This window comes from Ammospiza nelsoni, chromosome Z (genome assembly GCF_027579445.1).
Source record: "Ammospiza nelsoni isolate bAmmNel1 chromosome Z, bAmmNel1.pri, whole genome shotgun sequence".
In the NCBI taxonomy this organism is placed as follows: Eukaryota; Metazoa; Chordata; class Aves; order Passeriformes; family Passerellidae; genus Ammospiza; species Ammospiza nelsoni.
In genome coordinates, this window is record NC_080669.1 from 21917477 (window position 1) to 21937594 (window position 20118).

The window sequence follows — 20118 nt, forward strand, 5'->3', positions numbered from 1 at the left end:
CAGTCAGCTAGGGCAACTCAGCTCAGTGAAGCACATTTCACTGGGTAAAAACAGTGGTGAATTGGTGAGTTGGGACACTGGAGGCTGATAGGATCAAGCTGCACCAAAGGAAAAAGCCTCTGGAAAAGATACTGCAAGGAACAGGGGTGTCAGACCACCCTAATGAAGCAGTGTATGTCCTGGGGGCACAGGGGACAAGACATGCAGCACAGACAGGTTCACATGCTCTTTGACAACTGCCTTTCCTCCTACCAGTGCAGCCTGGCACTGCTGGCATTGGCAGGTGCTGTACTGGCCTGGGAAAGAACTTCTTATGCCTTTATCCCAAAAATAAGGAGTCTGGAAGGCTTTAATTTTCCTGGTGTGCAGTGATAGCTGTGCCTTTTCCACTGGTCTCAGAAAAGCCTTCTCTGAGTTTAGAAAGTGTTGCTGAGTTTTATCACTGACTTTAGCTAAGTTTAGTACCCAGAAGAGCAAAAAGCAGACCTGTCCAGGTGTGGCCCATCTTTCCACTGGCCTAAACTGCCAAATGGTGGAGCACATAAAGTTGATTACAGCATGCAAAATTTACAGATTGCCATAGAAAAAAACAATTTGTCTCAAATTTGTCTTTTCTTGGTATTTGGCCAGTAGACTGGATTATAGGATCACACAGAATCATAGAATTGTTAGGGTTGGAAAGGATCTCTGGAGACCATCTAGTCCAACCCTCCCTGCCAAGACAGGATCACCTAGAGTAGAATGCATTGAGATAGGATTTTAATATCTCTGGAGAGGGAAACTCCACAACCTCCCTGGGCAGCCTATTCCTGTGCTCTGCAAACTTCAACATAAATTCTTCCTCATGCTGAGGTGAAAGTCCTTGTGTTTTAGTTTACAGCCATTGCTTCTCATCCTGTCATTGGGCACCACTGAAAAGAATCTGGCATCATCTTCTTGTCACCTGCCTTTGAAATATTTGGATGTATTGATGAGATCCCCTCTCAGTTTTTTCTGGACTGAATAGGCCCAGGTCCCACAGTCTGTCATAAGAGAGAAGCTCCAGGCCCCAAATTATGTTTGTCTCCACTGGACCTTCTCCAATAGCTCCCTGTCTTTTTAAAACATCATCAGTACTGACTGTCTGAGTCTAGCTCCACTAGGAAAAGAGGGAAGTGTGAAGGGTATAACTGATTGCACAAAGTCCTTCTTTCCCCTGAAGGCTGAACTACCTTCTCCCCCTCAGCCACACCTGGAGGGAGGTGGCAGAATGTGACAGAAGCAGCGGCATTAGGACAGCACTAACCTATGTGAAGGCTGGCCTGTAAGTGCCTGGGAAGCCTCAGCTGGGGTGCTTCAGCTGGCTAGTGCCCAAATGGCTCCAAAAGAATCATCCTCCTCATACTTACACACTGTCATCTTATACACTGTCACTGGCAAGGTGGCACATCAAGTGCTGCATCCAGTTTTTGGCTGCTCGCTTTAAAAAGGACATTGATGTGCTGGACATGTTTGGAAAAGGGAACAAGGCTCATGAAAGGACCAGAAAACATGTCTTATGAGAACTAGCTGAGGGAGCTGGGATTGTTTAGTGTCCTGAAGAGGAGGCTCAGGGCTGACGCCATTGCTCTCTAAAACTCCCTGAAGGGAGGGTGCAGTGAGCTGGGAGTCAGTCTCTCCTGCTGGGCCTGCAGTGAGAGGACAGGAGGAAATGGCCTCAATCTGAGACACGGGAGATTCAGATTAGATATTAGTAAAAAAGATTATCACTGTCAGAGTGGTCAGACATTGGAATAGGTTTCCCTGGGAGGCAGTGGAGTCCCCCATCCCTTTTGTTTAAGCATCTGGATCTGGAGATGTGGTTTAAGAGTTACAGTGGCAGTGTCGGGTGGATGGTTGGACTGGGTGACCATAAAGCTCTCCCCCAGACTCGGTGATTCTGTTATTTGGGCAGGCTCACAGGGAGCTGTGCTCCGGAGGACTCGCAGCGCTGCATTTGCCGCCTCAAGCGGGGCGGCTCGTGGCTCCAGGCCCGGCACTCCGGCACGGCCCGCGAGGGAAGGAGAGGCCGCGCTCCGCCCTGCGAGCGCGACACCGGCACGGCGCCTGCGCCCGCCCGCCCGCGCTGCGCGACATGGCGGCTCCGTGAGGCGGTCCCGGTGCCTGCCGTCCCTCGCTGCCCGGCCTCATCGCTCGCTCCCTCCCTCCGCCATGAGGAACCTGCGACTGCTGCGGGCCGGCGGGTGCCGCTCCGCCGCCGCCACGGGCACCCCGCGTTGCTTCTGCCTCGGCGCCGAGCCCGGCGCGGTTCTCGTGGGCTCCCAGTACGGGCTGGTGGAACTGCGCGCCGGCGGGGACTCGGTGAGGGCCGCGGCTGCGGGGCAGGGTTCTGGTGCTTGCCGGCGTGTTGGGGTCGGCTGTGGTTGCAAAGCCTCCGCCAGCGGCAGCTCGCCGGGAGCTCGCCTGTCTCCTAATGCGGCTCCCCCTTCCTGGCGGTGTCTGCGCGGTCCTGGACCCTCCCGCTGCTCCCCGCCGCCGCTTGCTGCTGTCTCACGGTGCCGTGGAAGCCGCTGCACTGTGATCTCCGTGGCTGAAGAGGCTTTCTGTGCCTTTAAAATACTCTATCTGCTTTTTTAAGAGCGTGGCTGTGTTAGACGCGTGTCATTCCCGTGGTTTAGTCTTAAACACGACGTGACGAATAGTTGCATCCAGACAGAACCAAGCGCCGGCAAAGAGGTGGTGAAGAGTACAAGAGGAAACTTTGTAAACTTTGCACTAAAGAGGAAAACACGCCGGCATACCGCTAAAATAATAGAATGCTATTGAGTCATGAATTCCTGTTAGAGCTGTGTTGCTTTCTTCTCAGTGTGCAGCTCTGAGGCATCTAATTCCTTCAGTACATTCAATTCTGAAATTAAGTGACAAAAAAACTTTGGAGCTTTCCAGGGATTTAATTTTCAAAGATTGCTGTACCTTAACCATCCAAATGATTTTTCTTAGAAATTATTTTTTGTGCTGTGTCTAGTAGTCTGCATGGCCCCTTATGAGCAGTGGGACACTTTAAGCAGCTACCCATGCACTTCTTAATGTTGATACTGTGGTGAAACGTGAAAAGGGTATTGAAAGATGTTTAGCAGGGCAAATTGGAAGTTGTATATTGTTTGTTCCCATATCTGGGTTTTCTCATTTTCTTCTATCACTTTTGCCTTAAGTGGAGATAAGTTCTTGCGAGTTGGCTTTTTTCTGGTGCCATTCACACTTCTACTGTGTAGTGCTTTGTGTCACTGCAGTAGGATGGAATATACCTATAACTTTTACACTGTCATTTCTGCAAAAATCCCAGGGAGGTGATGTATAATTAGTAAGCCATTGACCTTTCTGTATCAAGGTGTCAAGAGAAATTTCCCTGACTGTGGATGGGTTCTTGCCTGAGGATGGAAGTGGCTGCATCGTGGGTGTTGAAGATCTTCCAGAGCAGGAGAGTGTGTGTGTTGCTACAGCAGCTGGAGACATCCTACTGTGCAATCTAAGCACAGAGCAGGTAACATGGCAGGAAAGACTCAACTGTAGTGAGGAAATTTGGAGGAAAGAGTAACATTTAAAATTTCTTCAGTGGCCAGTTGTACACTCATTGCATACTGAGCTGTGGCTAGTTTCCATTCTCTGGGCAGACAAACTGATTTTTGTGGTAGCCTTGGGAATGACTAAAGACAGAATATATACTCTGTAAAAGAACTTGAATTGAAATGATGGTTTGCCTGTCCACAGCCTGCATCCTCTGAGTTTGCTCAGTGGGCTCCTAGCAGCAAAGGATCTGCTGGAGAGTCTTACAGAAGCAGGATATCGCTGAGACTAGGTGAAGAGTAAAGTAATCCATTCATAATCCACTGTGTAGCTACCATTTTGTTATCAGTAGATACATGTTGGCATGATTTAGGAAATGGCAGAAACTGAGATACTTGCTTTCTCCTCCTTCCTCAGTGTCTTGTATTATCTCCAGCAAGACACCACAGCAGCACCCTCTGAAATCTGAATCAGCTCCCACAATACCAGTCCAACAGTGCAGGTTTAAGTGGACATGAGATGATAGTGGTCTGAGTTAGCTGTAAAATTGTGGTTATTTGTAGCTTGTCTGTTTTGGTTCATGTTTGCACTTGATTTGCAGATACCACTTACGTGTTCAGTCAGCTGTATCTGAAAAATGTGTCCTGTATTGCAATTTACAGTATATCATTAGGGAATAGAAATTACCAGAGCTTTTGGGGGGGTTTTTTGGTTTGGTTTTTTGTTTGTTTTAGTTTTTGTTTGTTTTCATTTTTGTTTGTTTGTTTTTGTTTTTTGGTTGATTGGTTGGTTTGTTTGTTTGGGGGTTTTTGGGTTTTTTTGTTTGTTTATTTGGGTTTTGTTTTGTTTTGTTTTTTGCATTGATAGTTGCATCAGGTTTAACATCAGATTCTTTATTTTGTGGGGTTTTGGCTTACTTTTCTGGTTTTTTGCTTTACTTTCCAGTCTTCTTTTGGTGCAGTCTCGGCACCAAGAAGGAGGTCTGGAAGACTCTTCTGCTTATTCTGAAACCCTCTCTATGTAAACGATAGTTACTCTGCTGACAGGTGCCCAGTCTCACTTTTCTTACGTGGAAAGATTGTGACCCCCAAAACCTAATTTCTTCAATGGCATCGTGTTGCTTTTTATCACAAGTAATATATTTGTTTTTCTGTTCCATGCCTTTTGCAAATCAGAGTAACCATGCATAACAAACGTTCTCTGCCTACTGCTATTACTTGCTCATGATGGCCCAGTAAAACGATTCCAGCTTTCCATTAACTTTGACATTGGTGCAGGTATATACAGTTGTCAAGTTCAGCATTCACAGGCTGGTCAGAGTTTACCCCTGTGTTGGAATTTTCTAGGCAAGAATCATTATGTCTGTGTTTTGTTACTGAAGAATATTTGCCAATGTAATCACAGGCCCTATCAGGTCATATTAGCATTGACGCTATATGTGCTGACACAAGACTGAGAATTGCAGAATAAAGTTTTTTCCAAAATGGTGCATGGTAGAATGTGTAGACTCTACATTACCTGGGTTCTCATTCATAAACATTCTGGAACTCTTTTTAGTCAGAAATGTGTCTTTTGTTTTGTTCAACACAAAGTGTGAAGTTAGACTTTAGATTATTTTTTTAAGTAGAAGGCAATTTTCTTTTCCCTTGGTGACTGTTTGCTTTTGTGCTGGGATAGTGGTGCCCTCATGTTCCTGTGATCTTATTTTGGTCTTGTAGGTGGAATGTGTCGGAAGTGTGGACAGCGGTCTGAGTGTGATGAGCTGGAGTCCTGACCAAGAGCTCGTTTTGCTTGCAACAGGTATCAACAACAGCCTGTAAGCTTTCTGCCTGTAGGAGTGAAACTCTCTATGGCAAAAGCACAAAACATAACCAAGATTGAGAGAGAGACGAAAAAGTTACAAGACTGGGACTAGGACTTAAAGTGGAAAAAACTCTACCAGATCCTATATATTAGATTTCATTTCATGGTTCATAAGGTGTTTCGGAGATCCAAGGAGAAATTGGTTAGGCCCAAAAAGCTGCTTTGTGGAAGAGATTTTAGTCCTTAAAATCTTCCCAGGAAGTACATTTGATATTGCCTCAAAAGCATAATGACTTCTTTATATCACCATTTGGTTTCTTCATAACAAAAACTGTTTCTTGGCCTTTGGTATGAAGTATATGTGTCACAGGCCCTAATTAACTACAGGTGTGACTCATCTAGAAAATCAAATTAGCTTCAGACAAAAGAGAATCATAGAGTGCTTGAGGCTGAAAGGAAACTTTGGTGATTGCCTATTCCAACCACCTTGCTCAATGTGTGTTACCTAGAGCAAGTTGTTTGGGGATTTGCCCAGTTAGGTTTAAGACCCCATAACCCTCTGGGCATGCTGTTTCTATCTGTTACCACCTTCAGAGTAAGAAAAACCCCCTTTTCTTAGGTTTTAAGGGAATTTTCTGTATTTTAGTTTGTGCCCATTGCTTCTTGTGCTGTCGCTCAGCACCACAAACAACATGGCTGTGTCTTCTTTACTGTACCCCACCTCCCACATAATATATTTACACATCCTGTTGAGATTCTTACCTGGAAAGATTGTACCTGAAGCCTTCTCTCCAGGGCAGTCTGGCTTGTCTCAACCTCCACTCATGTGACATCTTTCAAGCCCTTAATCATAATTTTGATCTTTTGCAAGACTCACTCCAGTATGTCCTTCCATTTAGGAAGCCCAAAAATGGAGTCAGCATTCCATATTTCTCACCAGCACTGAATGGAGGAGCAAAATCACCTCCCACAGCCTGCTGGGAGCACTCCTAATGCAGCCAGATGCTGTTGTCCACCTGTGCAGCAGGGTGTAATGCTAGCTAGTTCAGCTTGGTGCCTCAGGAAACACAGTGTACTGGTTTTTGCCAAGCTGCTCTCCAGCCACATGATTCCCACTCTCTCTTTAGTTCCTAAGATTATTCTTTTCCATATGCAGGACATTTTTTTCTTGTTGAGCTTTATGAAGTTCTGGGCAGTCCATCTTGCCTACCTGACAGGGTCCCTGTGGACAGCAGCATAACCTGCTTTACCTGCTGCTTTTCCCAGTTCTGTGTCATCTACAAACTTGGAAAGGGTCCCATTCTTTGGATCATTAAGGACGATGTTAATCATTGTGCCTAGTGTCCAGGGGCACGCTGGTGGCTGACCTTGAGCTGCACTTAATGACAGTGCTAGCAAGCTTTTGAGCTTGGCAGGTCCTCTCTGTCCTTTTATCTATCCCATACTTCATGGGTTTGTCTGTGATGAGTTGGCACACAGCATCAAAAGCCTTATTAGAGTCAAGATAAATGAAATCCACTGCTCTCCCCATATCCACAAGCTGGTCATCTCATTGTAGGAGCTTATCAGGATGGTATGATTTCCTCTTCATAAATCTTTCGTGCCTATTCCCAGTAGCCTTTTTGTCCTTCATATCTCCAGAGAAAAGGAACCAGGTATTTGTTTGGAAGGTGGAAAAACTTATTAAGGTTAGGCCAGGAAGCATATTTTTGAGGAGAAAAACTTGGAAGTGTTCTGTTCCAGTTTACGGTTTCATGCTTTGGAGGATATATTCTCTCTAGTACCATGTTTTCTGTATTCAGGTCCATGGCAGAACAATAGGAGCACACAGGAGAGCACTTGAGTTTTTATTTGCTGCAGATATCATTACTAATACTGTATTTTATATCTGCCTTGCAGGTCAGCAGACTCTCATCATGATGACAAGGGATTTTGAACCAATTTCTGAGAAGCAAATCCACCAAGATGAGTTTGGAGAAGGTGAGAAGAGCACTGAAATTAAGTTGCCCTAGCTGATGTAGTTGATATGTTGTAAGCACATGGAAAGTAAGGAAATGGAGCTGAGCACTTTGAGGCCCCAAGAGACATTTTATTTATTTTGTAATGCTGCTTGACAGCAGAAGGGTAAAGTCAATATTGTTACTTGTCAGCATAAATTCAAGTAAGGTCCATGTACCAATGTACTTTCTAGGCTTTCTACATAACTTCCCAGCAGGTTTTTAGAATAAAATTTGGGAAGAAAGTGTGTCATCATTGAGTCTGTAACGGGAGTGAGGCAACACATAAACTCTAACTCTCTTCAGCAGGCTAATATGAGTTTTATTAGAAACCAATTCTTTTTATGCGCCATTCCTGTCCAGGTGGACCTCATTGGTCATGTAATCAACACCCTGTCACCACTGGCTAATTAAGAAGATGCCCTTTGATAAACATATAATGGGAAAACAACTGTTCAAAACACCAGCTGCAAGATTGTTTTAATTGTTTCTCTCAGCCTTCTCAGAACTCTCCAGAACAATTCCTGGGAAAGTTTATCTGGCTTTCTCTCTCTGACCTGACTGTGGCATCCACAATGGTGTGGGTTGCTTGAGGCTCTAGTTGTGTTCATAATGCACAGTAGTTAAGGTGTTATCTGTAAATCTTCCACTACAACGATTATTTCTTCTCCAGGAAAGTTTGTTGCTCTTGGATGGGGTAAAAAGGAGACACAGTTCCATGGATCAGAAGGGAAACAGGCAGCACATCGCAAGCAGACGGTATTATACTGCTTTTTTTGTGTGAAGCCAATGCTCTCTCAGGGAAAACATGCATAAAGAGAGTTTCTGTTATTCCTGTGATGCTGATTTGCCACCACCTTTCTAGTAGTTCTCTTCATATGCTGCTTCTGTTTGTTCCTGTGTTGTCTGAAATCATGCATTTTTATCTTTCTTTGAATTCAAGCAAGCATCAGAGAGTATTTACTTTTCAAACAGAGCTCAAAGTAAGATTTGCAGCCATTCAAGCATCAATCTTAAGCAAATCTCAATTCACCCTGTGTCCAGCTTATGCACTGTTGTCTATAATTAGAGACCCCAGTGAATGGGAAGGATAATGTGTGGTTATGTGAAGAGACAGTCATATGCACTTGGAGGAGGAACAGATTGAATTAAATAGTTTTAATTCTAGTGTTTCCTAAAACAACATTTTGAATAGTGAGTTTTTAACTTACTAGTCTTGACACTTTTTAATGGATGGATTTCATCATAAGGCTCTTGAAAGAGCAGTCTGTTTAGACAAAGACAGCAGGTGCCTTCCCAAGCTTTGATGCCACTTTCTTTTGTGTGACTTCAGGAAGTGCTACCAGCATCAGCCTGGGATGATGGCAGGCCTCGGGTGACGTGGAGAGGAGATGGGCAGTTTGTTGCAGTGAGTGCTGTCTGTCCAGAGACAGGTATGACACCCCACTTCTTTGAAATACCAGCTTGTGTAAAGGGCTTCTTAAGCAGAATCTAGGTAAGGCAAGGTCTGTTTGTGTCTGTTGACGATTTAAAGTGAGGGTGAGTTGAGCTATTTAATCACCCTTTTCTCTGCTCTGATGTTCTCAGAGCCATTTTATAGATATGATATTTTGAATATTTTCTGTGTGGTTTGGTTTTCAGTTCTGTGAGATGCCAGGAAGGAGTACTACTTTGCAGACACTATCTGAACTATCTTTTTTACCTGCTCAAGCTTTAAGCAATACCTGATGGGCTCTCAATGCCAAATGGATGAATATGTTTGGGTTCATATACCCCCTGTCCCTCATATTAGAGTTTAGCCTTGCACACTTTCTTAAAGATACTGGTGATACTTTTCCCTTGGTTCTGCCCTGAAGTCAAAGAGGTGATGAGCATATGCATTACCTCTAAGACTGTGTGTTCATGGAAAACTGTGCATTACTTCTAAGACTGTATCATGGAAAACAATGTATTTTCCATTATAAATACTACTTTCTGAGCAGTTTAAATGTATTGGTTAACATACTGAACTGCATCAAACTGCACTGCTCTTCCACTTGTTTGGATTTTTACCTCAGTTTACTTCAGATTAGGGAGGATTGTAAATTTATAGCTTGATTTTAACATTTCTATGGTGAGAGCTGGAGCGAAAAATGATTATGACTGAACTACATCAGACTGAAATTCCTAACACAGTTCCTTTAGTCACTTGCTTACTATGGGAGAACTGCCAGAACACAGAATAAATTCTTAGCCCTTAAGGTGTACAAGAGAAACCTCCTTTTATGCATGTGCATCAAAATTTGCTCTTGTACCCTCAGGAAAGTCTCTTCCCAGTTTTCTTAGACTTTTGTCTCATTGCTTTCTCAACCTGTAGGTGCTCGGAAGGTCCGGGTATGGAGCAGAGAGCTTGTGCTGCATTCAACAAGTGAGCCTATCTCAGGATTAGAACAAGCACTGTCCTGGAAGTGAGTAGTACTGCAGTCTGAATGCTGACAGCAGTGGTGCTTGTTATTCCTTGGTCACAGTCTTTCATCAGCATTATTTTAATTTCTTCAGCATTTGGTTGATTTTTCCCAAAACTTGAAGAAAGTTGCCTTCTGATTCAGCATAAAGAAGAGTAGCCCTTTAAACCCTGAAAATCCTAATACTTTCATCACAAGTGGGAAGAAAGGATAGAGTCTCTGCATAAAGTCAGAGTCAAGTGGGTTTGGGCTCAGCTGTATAAAAAGAAATATTACAGGTTCCTTTCCTAGTGCTGACATTTATTTGGTCACATATAATTTGGTGGCTATCATAAGCTGTGGTCTGTACTGGATCTATGACTGTTGGAACAGTGCTGAGGAAAACACGTCCTCTGCTGCCTTTTCTTCATGTCACTGGAAAAAATGTGAGATCGTGGGTGTTTAGAATGATAGTTAGGGATTGTGTAAGCAATGAGTTTTCATTTGGCTCTTTTTTAAGGCCCTCAGGAAACCTGATAGCATCTACACAAGAAAAACCCAACAGACATGATGTGGTTTTTTTGGAAAAGAATGGACTTCTTCATGGAGAGTTCACCCTCCCTTTCCAGAAAGGGCAGGTCAAGGTAAGTTCCTTGTCTGGGCTTCTTTGATGAGAGTGTAATGGAGAAGAGGACTAGATCTCTTACAGATTATAGGAAAAGTTTTTTAACTTAATACTTTGTGCTAATCCTAATGGGAGAAGTGACCTGAAAAGAGAACAATGAAGAAGCCTGTGGAGAAGATGCAAGCCCATAGTAGAAAGACATGTAATAAAGGATGATTGTAGCCCTGGGGTACTCCTGTGCTCTATATACTTTGCACTAGGCAAGTGAATCAAAAGTACTTTTCAGCATGTCAGTCATTGCAAGAGTACTCACATTATCCCAAATAAGTGAGAAGCTATTGCTAGAGTGTTACTTCAGATTCTGTGCTTGGATGCTGAGAGGTCTTTTGGCAGGTGCTTAACTCAATGTCAAGGAAAGCAAAGAGAAGGCTGCTGTCATTTTTGTGGCCTCCTCATCTGTGGTCTTCTCAGGATGCCTTGTCAGGAGCTTTGTGATGCGCATGGGCTCTGTTTGTGTATTAGCCCATGTGCCTTTTGTTGTTGGAGCTCCTCCTGGTCTTGTAAACTTTCTGTGAGCAAGAATATCAGCAGCAGCCATGTTTATTTCTGCAGGTTAACGAAATGCTTTGGAATGCAGATTCTACAATCCTGGCTCTATGGCTGGAAGACCTGAAGGTGGAAAACTCCAATCCAAACACTTATGGTGAGAGCACTCCATGGGGCTCTGGCTCTTAACACTTGCCTGCAAATGTTCTTAGCAGTGGGTACTTACCTGCAGGGTAGGAGACACTGTGGAGGCTTGCAAGTGGCTTTGAGACCACTGTGCTGGTGTCATGGTTTAACCACAGACAGCAGCCAAGTGACCCCACAGAGTCACTTGCCCACTTGCCCACCAGCAATATCATGGAGAAAATCAGGTGGGTAAAAGCTGGAAAACCCATGGGTTGAGATAGTAACAGTTTACTATGAAAAAGAAAAAGCCATGTGTGCCATAAAAAGCAAAGCAAGGAATTAGTTCACCACTTCCCCTGAGCAGGCAGGTGTTCCGCCATGTCCTGGACAGCAGGGCCCCATCACGTGTAATGGTTACTTCTATTACAGAAGAAAAATGCCATCAGTTCAAATATCCCACTCTTCCTCATTCTTCCTCTCAATTTATGTATGAACATAATGTCATGTGGTTGGAAATATCCCTTTAATCAGCTGGGGTCACTTGTCCTGGCTGTGTGCCCTCCTGACCTCCTATGCATCCCCAGGTTCCTTGCCAGCTTGGCAGTTTGGCAGTACAAAAAGCAGAAAAAACCTTGGCTCTCTGTAAGCCCTACTCAGCAATAACTAAAACATCACTTATTATTTATGCTGTGTTCAGCACAAATCCAAAACAGAGTCCCATACTTGACACTGTGAAGAAAATTAACCACCCCAGCCAAAACCAGCTCAGCTGGTGAGGAAGAACTGGTAGTTCAGCCTGAGTTTGAAGCATCTTCCAGGCTGCTGTAACTGGAAATGGTACAAATGGAATGGTAAAGGTCTGAGTCCTCCATTAAACCAGGGGTACTGTCTCAAAGGGTAGCTCAGTAAATTTTAGGATTGACTTTTGCACAGCGTGTTGTTTTCTTGTGCTGTGTGTTGTATCACATAGGTCATGGACTGAAGACTAGAACTGCTATTTTAATTGCACTTAACCCACCCATAGAGGGGCAGTGGTGGTTGGGAGGGATGGTTTGAGCTGGGTCTCAAATACTAGTCTGTGGTAACTATTTGTTTTTCTGCAGTTCAGCTGTGGACCACAGGGAACTATCACTGGTACCTAAAGCAAAGTCTACACTTTGGTAGCTTGGAGGAAAATCAGTTGGTGTCACTGCTATGGGACCGAGAGAACCTGTATAGACTACATATACTCTGCCAGGGCTGGCATTACCTCTTCTACGACTGGCACTGGACCACAGACCATGGGCTGGGGGAGAATAGTCAACACATGGCAAATGTGGCTGTCATAGATGGAGGTAAGCAGTGGGACAGCTTTCCAGCTCTAGGGTGAGAAAAGATGAGGTAGCCTTTTGTATTCAGTTCTTCTTTTAGTTGTTGCTACAGCACTTTTAGGGAGGGATCCATGTAATTGATACCTGCTTCAGGGTTAGCTCAATGAAGATAACCACTAAGAGCATACCAACCATTTTCCTGTAACATCATTTCTGCTTCCTATAAAGAATCCAGGAAGAACTTCACTAACATTTGAACATTTGGGGTTCATCTTGGATTTTCTTCTCGTTTCTTCCACAGATAAAGTGCTTGTCACAGCATTCCAGCATGCTGTGGTGCCTCCACCCATGTGTACCTATGAGCTCCAGCTCCAACAGGCAGTTAATCAGGTTGCCTTTCACACAGATCCCAAACATAGTGGGGACATGGCTATCCTGGATGCTGATAACAGGATCTCTTTGTACAGATATGGTGAGTGCATGTTACAGCCTTGTTAAAAGAAACCCTGTGTTCCTGAGAACAGTACCTTAGGAGACTGGTTAGGTGATGGTCACTTAAGACATACTTGGTTTAAGTGTGAGTTCAAGCTCTCTTCTCATTTCCAGTAGTTTGAGTGACATAGAAGCATTTTGGTGGTGCATTGACTTTGTGGGAAGACAGCGTTTGGCACTTGACTATGTCATTGTGCTGGTAATATTCCCCTGCCTAGCTTCAGCTTGAGTGCAGCACGTGGTATCTTGCATACGCTGCTCTGATGGCATGATGATGACTGTCACTGGTAAGTGTCTGGGAACCTGTCTGGGGCACCCAGCACTTCCCAAAGCAGTTCTATACACAGTGTGCTGTGAGGAAACAGCTGTTTTGTACTGCAATGTTGGAATGTGACTATCTTTCTCAAAGTGAGTGTTAATGAGAATTAACATTTTGGCTGTAAAAATAGGGCATTTTCTGACATTTTTAATACTTGCACAAAGCATCTACTTTTTGCAAAGATTGAAGATGGAAGGGGCTCTGTTGGGTGGATGTCTAAACTCTGCTTTGTTCTGCTTTGTGTTTGCTAGGACAGAGTACAGGGAATGACCCTTCTGTCAAGTTTGGAGCTGTGGGAGGAAATGGCTTTAAAGCAACTGTAGAAACACCATACCTGGATAAAACCTACAGGTGATAAAGAACTACTACAGCTGTAGAGGGGATAAGAGGGTTGTACCTGACTGGATGCTTTAGAGGTCACAGCTCTTACCACTTTTCTCAAGATTTTTAAGAGGCTATCAGATAACATGGTATCATTTTGTGGACACTGTGCCTGCAGCTAGGACTAACTAAAGGACTTTGAACGTCCTTTACTGAGGTCTCAATCTAGCAGAACCAGTGACTGTTAATGACCGCAGAAAGATATCTCTTCCTGTGCCTTCCTGTGCCTGGTGCACAAAGGAATGATGGTGCAGTGCCCAGGCCCATGATCAAATCACACAGAGCAACAGACCTGCTTGCATGGCAGAGACAGTGATGAGGTTAAAATTCCCACCATGTTCCCTCTTTGTTCCTAGAGGATTCATGCTTTGGGTATTAGTGTTTCTGCACTGGAGCCCTCCCAGCCATGCTGTATATTTAAACAGTCAGGCTGTGCTTAGGAAGTCCTCTGCCTCTTTAGTGAGGTGGCCTATCGAAATCAGGTTCTATTTGTGTCTCAACCTCTCCTATTTCGTGACAGAATTGATGTGAGCAGCAGCAGCAGCAATGAAGTGATGAATCCTCTGGGGCTCCGATTTCTCACCTGGCTGCCAGATGACAGCTTCCTGGTTGTTGGTGAAGGTCAGCATGCTGCTCAGTCTGTCCTTCACCATCTGACTGCAGTGCCTCCTGTGGCTGGAGCTGAAGAAGAGTGCCTGAATTTACGGTACTAGAGATCTGTCAGTTGTGGCTGAAGTCTGAGAATGCCTTCTGGACAGTGCCTAGAAGGAATTAAGTCTCGTATTAGCCTGGAGGCCCTGGGTTAAGGGATTTGGTGCTCTTCTGACAGAAGAGCCAAACGGCTCATGAGGATCCCTGCTGGTCAGCACTTGCCTGTAGTCCTGATGCCTACACCCAGCCTGGCAAGGGTGCATGCCAGACCTGCCTGTGTCAGTACAGGATAGCTCTGTTCCTTGGAATTCAAGGCCCTTGGGGGAGAGGGGACGGCACATGGCACTAAATTCCTCCATTTCTTTTCCCACCATTATCAAGGTCCAGGAGGGGACCAGTAGCCTCAAAATTGCTGTCCTCCTTCTTTTCTCCTCCTCACCTGCTGGTCTTTGTGGGGCCAGTTGAGCTAAAACCAGACACAAAAGAAAGCCACCTGGGGTGCAGAAATATGGGAGGGCTGCTTTTTGCAGCACTCACCCAGCAAAGACAGAATGATTTGCACATGAACTGTAGAACAGAAAAAGAGGGGTGTGTTTGCAGAGTGCTGCACTGCAGACAGTGACCAGCACAGTTAGGCAGATGCCTGTTGGCAGGAGTTGCTGGTGCTCTGTGGTGCCACTGTCAGCTGACATAGGTGTGAGAAGACTGCAAAAGATCCTTACATGATGAAAGTATGTCCATGCTGGAGATGTGCATCTTTTCAGCTGGCTACAAGAAAGGCAGGAACGAAGTATCTGCTCTTAAGTGTGTCTGCTGTGACTGACATTCTGTACATCCTCTGTCTTGCATCAGGTTGTCAGTGCCTGTAGATGGAGAAGTGATCAGCCTGTACTGCAGCCCAGTGACCAGAACTGTAGCTCTGCAGCTGACTGATAGGCGGATCCTAAAATACCTGTGGGGTAAGCTGGGCCCTGTTAAAGTACCTGGTCTTAGGGGTAGTTGTTACATATTTCTTAAAAGGTTTAATGAGATGATTTGACTTTTGGGGACTTGAGTGACTCTTCCTGTATAGTTGGTGCTGCTTTTATATTTCCTCTCCTTCCAGAAATGGGCTGAAATTAGTGATTTGTATCACAATTCAATTAAAGGTAACTTTATACACACACATATGTTAACACGAATATGCACGTACAAAGTTCAGTGCTTACTGACTGCCACATTCATAGATCTTCTCTCTCATTCGACAGTGGAATAAAGGCACCACTGAGCCCCTGGAAGTTACCAACTTCTTGTCCACTGTGTCATGGATTTCTGTGCCAGCATTCCCTGCCTCTTTCAGATAGTGTAGCTTATTCCCAGTTCTGGTTTTCTTAAGATACATATCATGTGGTTTTAATGTCTGAGATTTTGTTTGGCTGGAAAACAATTATATCTTCTTTGCTCCTTAGAGGCTTCTACTCCAGTCCTTGAGCCTTGGCGGAGTAGCAGTAGCTCTGCTGTTCAGTTCCCCTACCGTTGTGTGCAGACTTCCATCACAAGGATCAGTGGTGAAGTAAGTAAGGCTGCAAACAGATTAAATTCCCTACTCAGTTATTCTCTGTGCCAAAAGTACACCATGGTCTTCTGCCCAGGGCCCAGTGATACTTGTTCATGTTCTTCATAAGGCCCTTTGCAGAGCTGAAAGCTTATCTTCCCTTGCCTTCTTGAGCATTTCTGGTGGATTGCAGTTAACACCTGATCACCCTGTTCTATGAATACAACAAATAATTTCATCAGAAAGTGAGAAAATTCAGATTGGAAATTTCTAGCAGTTACTGCCACACTCTTTTTGAAAGGAATGTTCAGTTTTATTTGAACTTAACATATTAGCAAATATGGCTGCAGTGAGTTACTGCAGATGTCCTGCTACTTTTTTTCCTCTTGGAGATGCTTTCTTGATAGTTACAACAGCTTAAAGAATGACTAGCTGTTTTGCTGATATTTCTGGGGTTTCTTTCCTTGAGTGTGCATCCAGCTGTAGGAAGCTGCTTTGCTCAGCTCTGTTGTGGAGCTGTTCCTCTGGTACCCTAGACCAAGTGCTGCTGAATAGAAGAGTCTAGATTTCTAGCATGGCTTCTGTTTCCATTTTGCAACTGTGCAGTTACAGGGTAGGCCAGGCTGGATTTTCAGCCAGCAGTGTTTAAAGATGTTCAAGTTAAAGTCCTCCTGGAAAAGAGGTTGGATGACTTGCTGTTTGGCTTCTCTAAGTAATTCACATGAAGTACTCGTTACCTAATTGTAAGGTACTTCAGTGTAAGGTACTTTAGTGCTTGTCAGTGTTGTGAAAGACTGGAGGTTGTGATGGCTCATAGTTGTCATTATTTTAATTACAGGAGGTGATCTTGGGCCTCACGGATCGATGCCGGTTTTTTGTTAATGATATTGAGGTACAAAGCTTTTGCCCCTCATTTCCTGCCCTTTTTCTCTGCCAAAGGCAGCTTCCATATCCTGGTCTAAACTGTGATAAACTTCATTTTTTTTACAGGTTGCTTCTAACATCACATCATTTGCAACATACAATGAGTTTTTGTTGGTGACAACCAACTCGCACACCTGTCAGTGCTTCTGCTTGAAGAACTTGTCAGTGAAGGGTAAATATCATTTAGCATTTGTCTTGGAAACACAAGATGTCCCCATTTTTCACATCCAAACCTGTTGTATTTGGGTTCCTCAAAGGAAATGTTAAAGAGATGAGAGTAAGAGAACTGCTTTCAGAAATCTACCAGAGAGCAAGGAGCTCAGGAACTGACTATATATCAGATGTTTTTCACAGGGAAGAAAATTTATGCTGTAGTTGACTCTTACACTGTTTCTAACAGCCTAGCCCTGCATTGTCTTCCTTCCCTCCATGTTCAAAAGGAGAAGTCTGTGTGCTATTTGAGGGTGTGTGGTAGGGAGGGGAATCACTGTAGAAATAGTTTCTGGTGGTGTCTGGCTTTGAGAAGCATGATGACTTTGGTAAAGGCAGGACAACAACTTATTGGTCCTTTTACACCCTTCAGTGCTACTCTTATCTGGTCTGTTGAGCTTTGTCATCCTGTTGTGCAGAAGATGCAGCTTTGCTTGTCTTGTTCAGCTGTGATGAGCACTCCACAAGGTCTCATCCTGTCAGGAGTTGTTGAAGATTGCTGTTGTACTGATGGCTTGGTTGGTCCAGTACAGCCTTGCCTGGCTCCTACAACAGGAGGTTCTAAATGGGGCACTGTGCTGCATGTGCCATGTATGCTGATGAATGTTGTCTCCAGCCCTCCAGGCCAGCCTGAGCAGCGCTGCTGCACCCAGCAGTGAGACTGTGCGCAAGGTGGAGCGAGGCTCACGTATCGTCACCGTCGTTCCCCAGGACACAAAGGTGGTGCTGCAGGTCAGTGCTCTGCCCATGTCTGCCGACATGTGCTATCAGGATGTGCAGGGGTCTGTCACTGTGAGCACCTTGCCAGCCTGCAAACAGTATGTGCAGTGCTACAAAGCTGGTGCCCTGCAGTGCTGCAGCAGAGCACCTCACAAATCTCCAGCTGCAGAGGGATTTTGAGCATGCCTTTGGAAGTTAGATTCAGTAGAGGCAGGTAGGTATGTGCAGAACTGGGAAGGACTATTCAAGTTCCTAATGGCTGAGGTAGTGTAGTGGTACATATTGTGCCCTCTCATCATGAATCCCAAGACTCACTTCCTAGTATTTACTAACAGCCCTCCATTAGCCTTGGCACTTAGTTTTTTGCTGATCTTGCTCTTCAGAACTGCTAGAGATTCACAGAATGGAGAAGGATGTAATTTGAGAGGCACTTTTGAAGGTGTGGAGCTCAACATCTTCCACAGAGCAGGACTAACATGAAAATTTGATCAGGTTGCTCTGGGTCATGCCTGGCTGGATAGAGTCCAACCTTCTGAGGAAGGAATGTTTCTGGACTGAGAGAGTGCTCAGGTATTTTTCCACAGTTGTTGAAATTGCTTGTCCTCTGAAGTGAGCAACCAGGCCCATGCACTTGCAAGTAGCAGACAGGCCAAAGAAACTGGCCAGTCCTTACTTTCCCCACAATGTAGGCAGAGTAACTAAAGTAAGTATTCGTGTGGATCTTGTGTTATAGATGCCAAGAGGAAATTTGGAGACTATTCACCACCGTGCTCTGGTTCTTGCCCAGATTCGGAAGTGGCTAGACAGGTAAATGGTGCTGGTGTATTCTTGTCTTCCCTCCTCCAGTCTGAGCTGTTAGATGCTGACTGACCTGGAAAAGAGAGGGAGGCTAAAGTCAGAGGAATTGACCTTGTGAGAGGGAGCAAAACTGTTTCTAGGGTGACCACCCAGGAGTCTAGCTTTCAGCTGTGCCAGGTACTTCTCACTTCACCACTGAAGGGCTAAAAATTGTGTGGGTGGGAGAAATCTTCATCTATGTGTGCTGAAATTGTGTGGGTGGGAGAAATCTTCATTGCTCCATTCTCCAGACGTCTCAATCACTTCAAGCTGGCTGTTTTCCATTTTTTACTGAGTTCATTTACACTGAAATTTTCTGAAAGGGAACTTGATACAAAATGTAACATTGTTTTAATGGAAATAAAAATAATCGAAGTTCTGTATTGCTTCATCAACCTTGCAAGCTGGTGTGTCCCACTGCCAGGGTCAGCAGTGAGCTCTATTGACCTTGCACATTTTTCTGGAATGCTGTCTACACAGCTTATGGTGTAGGCTGTTCTCATCCCACTGCTTCTGTTCTTAGCTCTAATTTTGCAAAGTTGCCTTTGTTTGCATCTTATCACTAAGTAAACTCTCGTACTTGACTCATTCCTCCAGGCTTATGTTCAGGGAAGCTTTTCAGTGTATGAGGAAGCTCCGAATCAACCTCAATCTTCTCTACGACCACAATCCCAAGGCAAGTCTGCCCAGCTCTCTTGTGTTGTTTGCTACACTAATCTATCCTGGAATCCACTGAGCAGTGTGCTCAAAAGTGTAGGTGGTACTGCTTTCAGCAGTGATGGCTGGCTGTTCTGCACTGCAGCATCATTGCACACACAGATCAAATTTAGCATTTCCTTCATCCTGTACTTCCAGACAAGGTCTCTGAATTTATTCTTATACTTGATGTACATGTTCTTACTGTTCAGAATATCAGTGGTAATACTCTTGTTCATTTCAGGCATTTCTGGAAAACACAGAAACCTTTATCAGGCAAATAGATTCTGTGAACTATATCAACTTGTTTTTCACAGAACTGAAGTAAGTATAAGTCTGCAAATGGAAGCATGCATGCAATCAGTGGTGGTACTTTATTTTGTCAAAATGTTGACAACTCTTCAGTGTGGGTGCAAGGAATCAGAAATCTGGCATGTTGAGTCATAAAGTCTTGAGTAGGCTCAGTAGTTTCAGGGATAGCATGTCTTGTTGGAAATTCTCGTTTGCAGGCAGCCATTAGATTTTTGTAGCAAGTAATTAGTACATTGTCCTAGTGCTTTGACTTCTCTACTGTTTTGCTGTAGAGTAGTAAATGAGAACAGAGAAAGTTTTTTCCCTCATAAAGAGGAGTAAGGTAACAGTGCAAGGGGCCTGATACTTGCCTGAGTATCTGAGGCCAAGATACTTGCTTGAATCCTCAAACCAAGTCCCCTGACTTCTTTTTTAAAGGCTCAGTGATGAGGCTTTACAGTGATGGTAGTTTCACAACTTCTCAAGCTTGCTAAAGTCAATAATTGTGTAGGAACTGGTGCTATCACTTCGGTTTGATTTTCAGTCTTGACCTGACCAGAAATAATAGCAAATGCCTTACTCTTCTGAATTGTTCAGTGGAAATATCCATAGCGAATTTACAGCTGTATCTTGTAAATCTTGTCTTCTGATTTTTTGGTGCTTCTGAAGTAAATGTTTGACCAGTTTTAG

At 44.3% G+C, this 20118-nt stretch overlaps 1 protein-coding gene across 1 annotated transcript in view; it reads left to right on the plus strand.

Annotated features, from left to right (window-relative positions):
• The first annotated feature begins 2123 nt into the window (after positions 1-2123).
• The window catches only part of ELP1 (elongator acetyltransferase complex subunit 1), a 31461-nt gene continuing 13466 nt past the window's right edge, over positions 2124-20118 (plus strand). The window contains exons 1-21 of the mRNA XM_059491894.1: positions 2124-2340; positions 3368-3520; positions 5262-5343; positions 7246-7326; positions 8017-8102; positions 8677-8776; positions 9700-9790; positions 10287-10410; positions 11004-11094; positions 12167-12397; positions 12675-12845; positions 13436-13535; positions 14086-14271; positions 15069-15175; positions 15665-15768; positions 16589-16642; positions 16741-16846; positions 17501-17616; positions 18338-18411; positions 19039-19117; positions 19382-19461. Coding sequence (XP_059347877.1) covers positions 2191-2340; positions 3368-3520; positions 5262-5343; positions 7246-7326; positions 8017-8102; positions 8677-8776; positions 9700-9790; positions 10287-10410; positions 11004-11094; positions 12167-12397; positions 12675-12845; positions 13436-13535; positions 14086-14271; positions 15069-15175; positions 15665-15768; positions 16589-16642; positions 16741-16846; positions 17501-17616; positions 18338-18411; positions 19039-19117; positions 19382-19461 — 2366 coding nt within the window. The 5' untranslated portion in view covers positions 2124-2190. The remainder of the gene's footprint in view (positions 2341-3367; positions 3521-5261; positions 5344-7245; positions 7327-8016; positions 8103-8676; positions 8777-9699; positions 9791-10286; positions 10411-11003; positions 11095-12166; positions 12398-12674; positions 12846-13435; positions 13536-14085; positions 14272-15068; positions 15176-15664; positions 15769-16588; positions 16643-16740; positions 16847-17500; positions 17617-18337; positions 18412-19038; positions 19118-19381; positions 19462-20118) is intronic.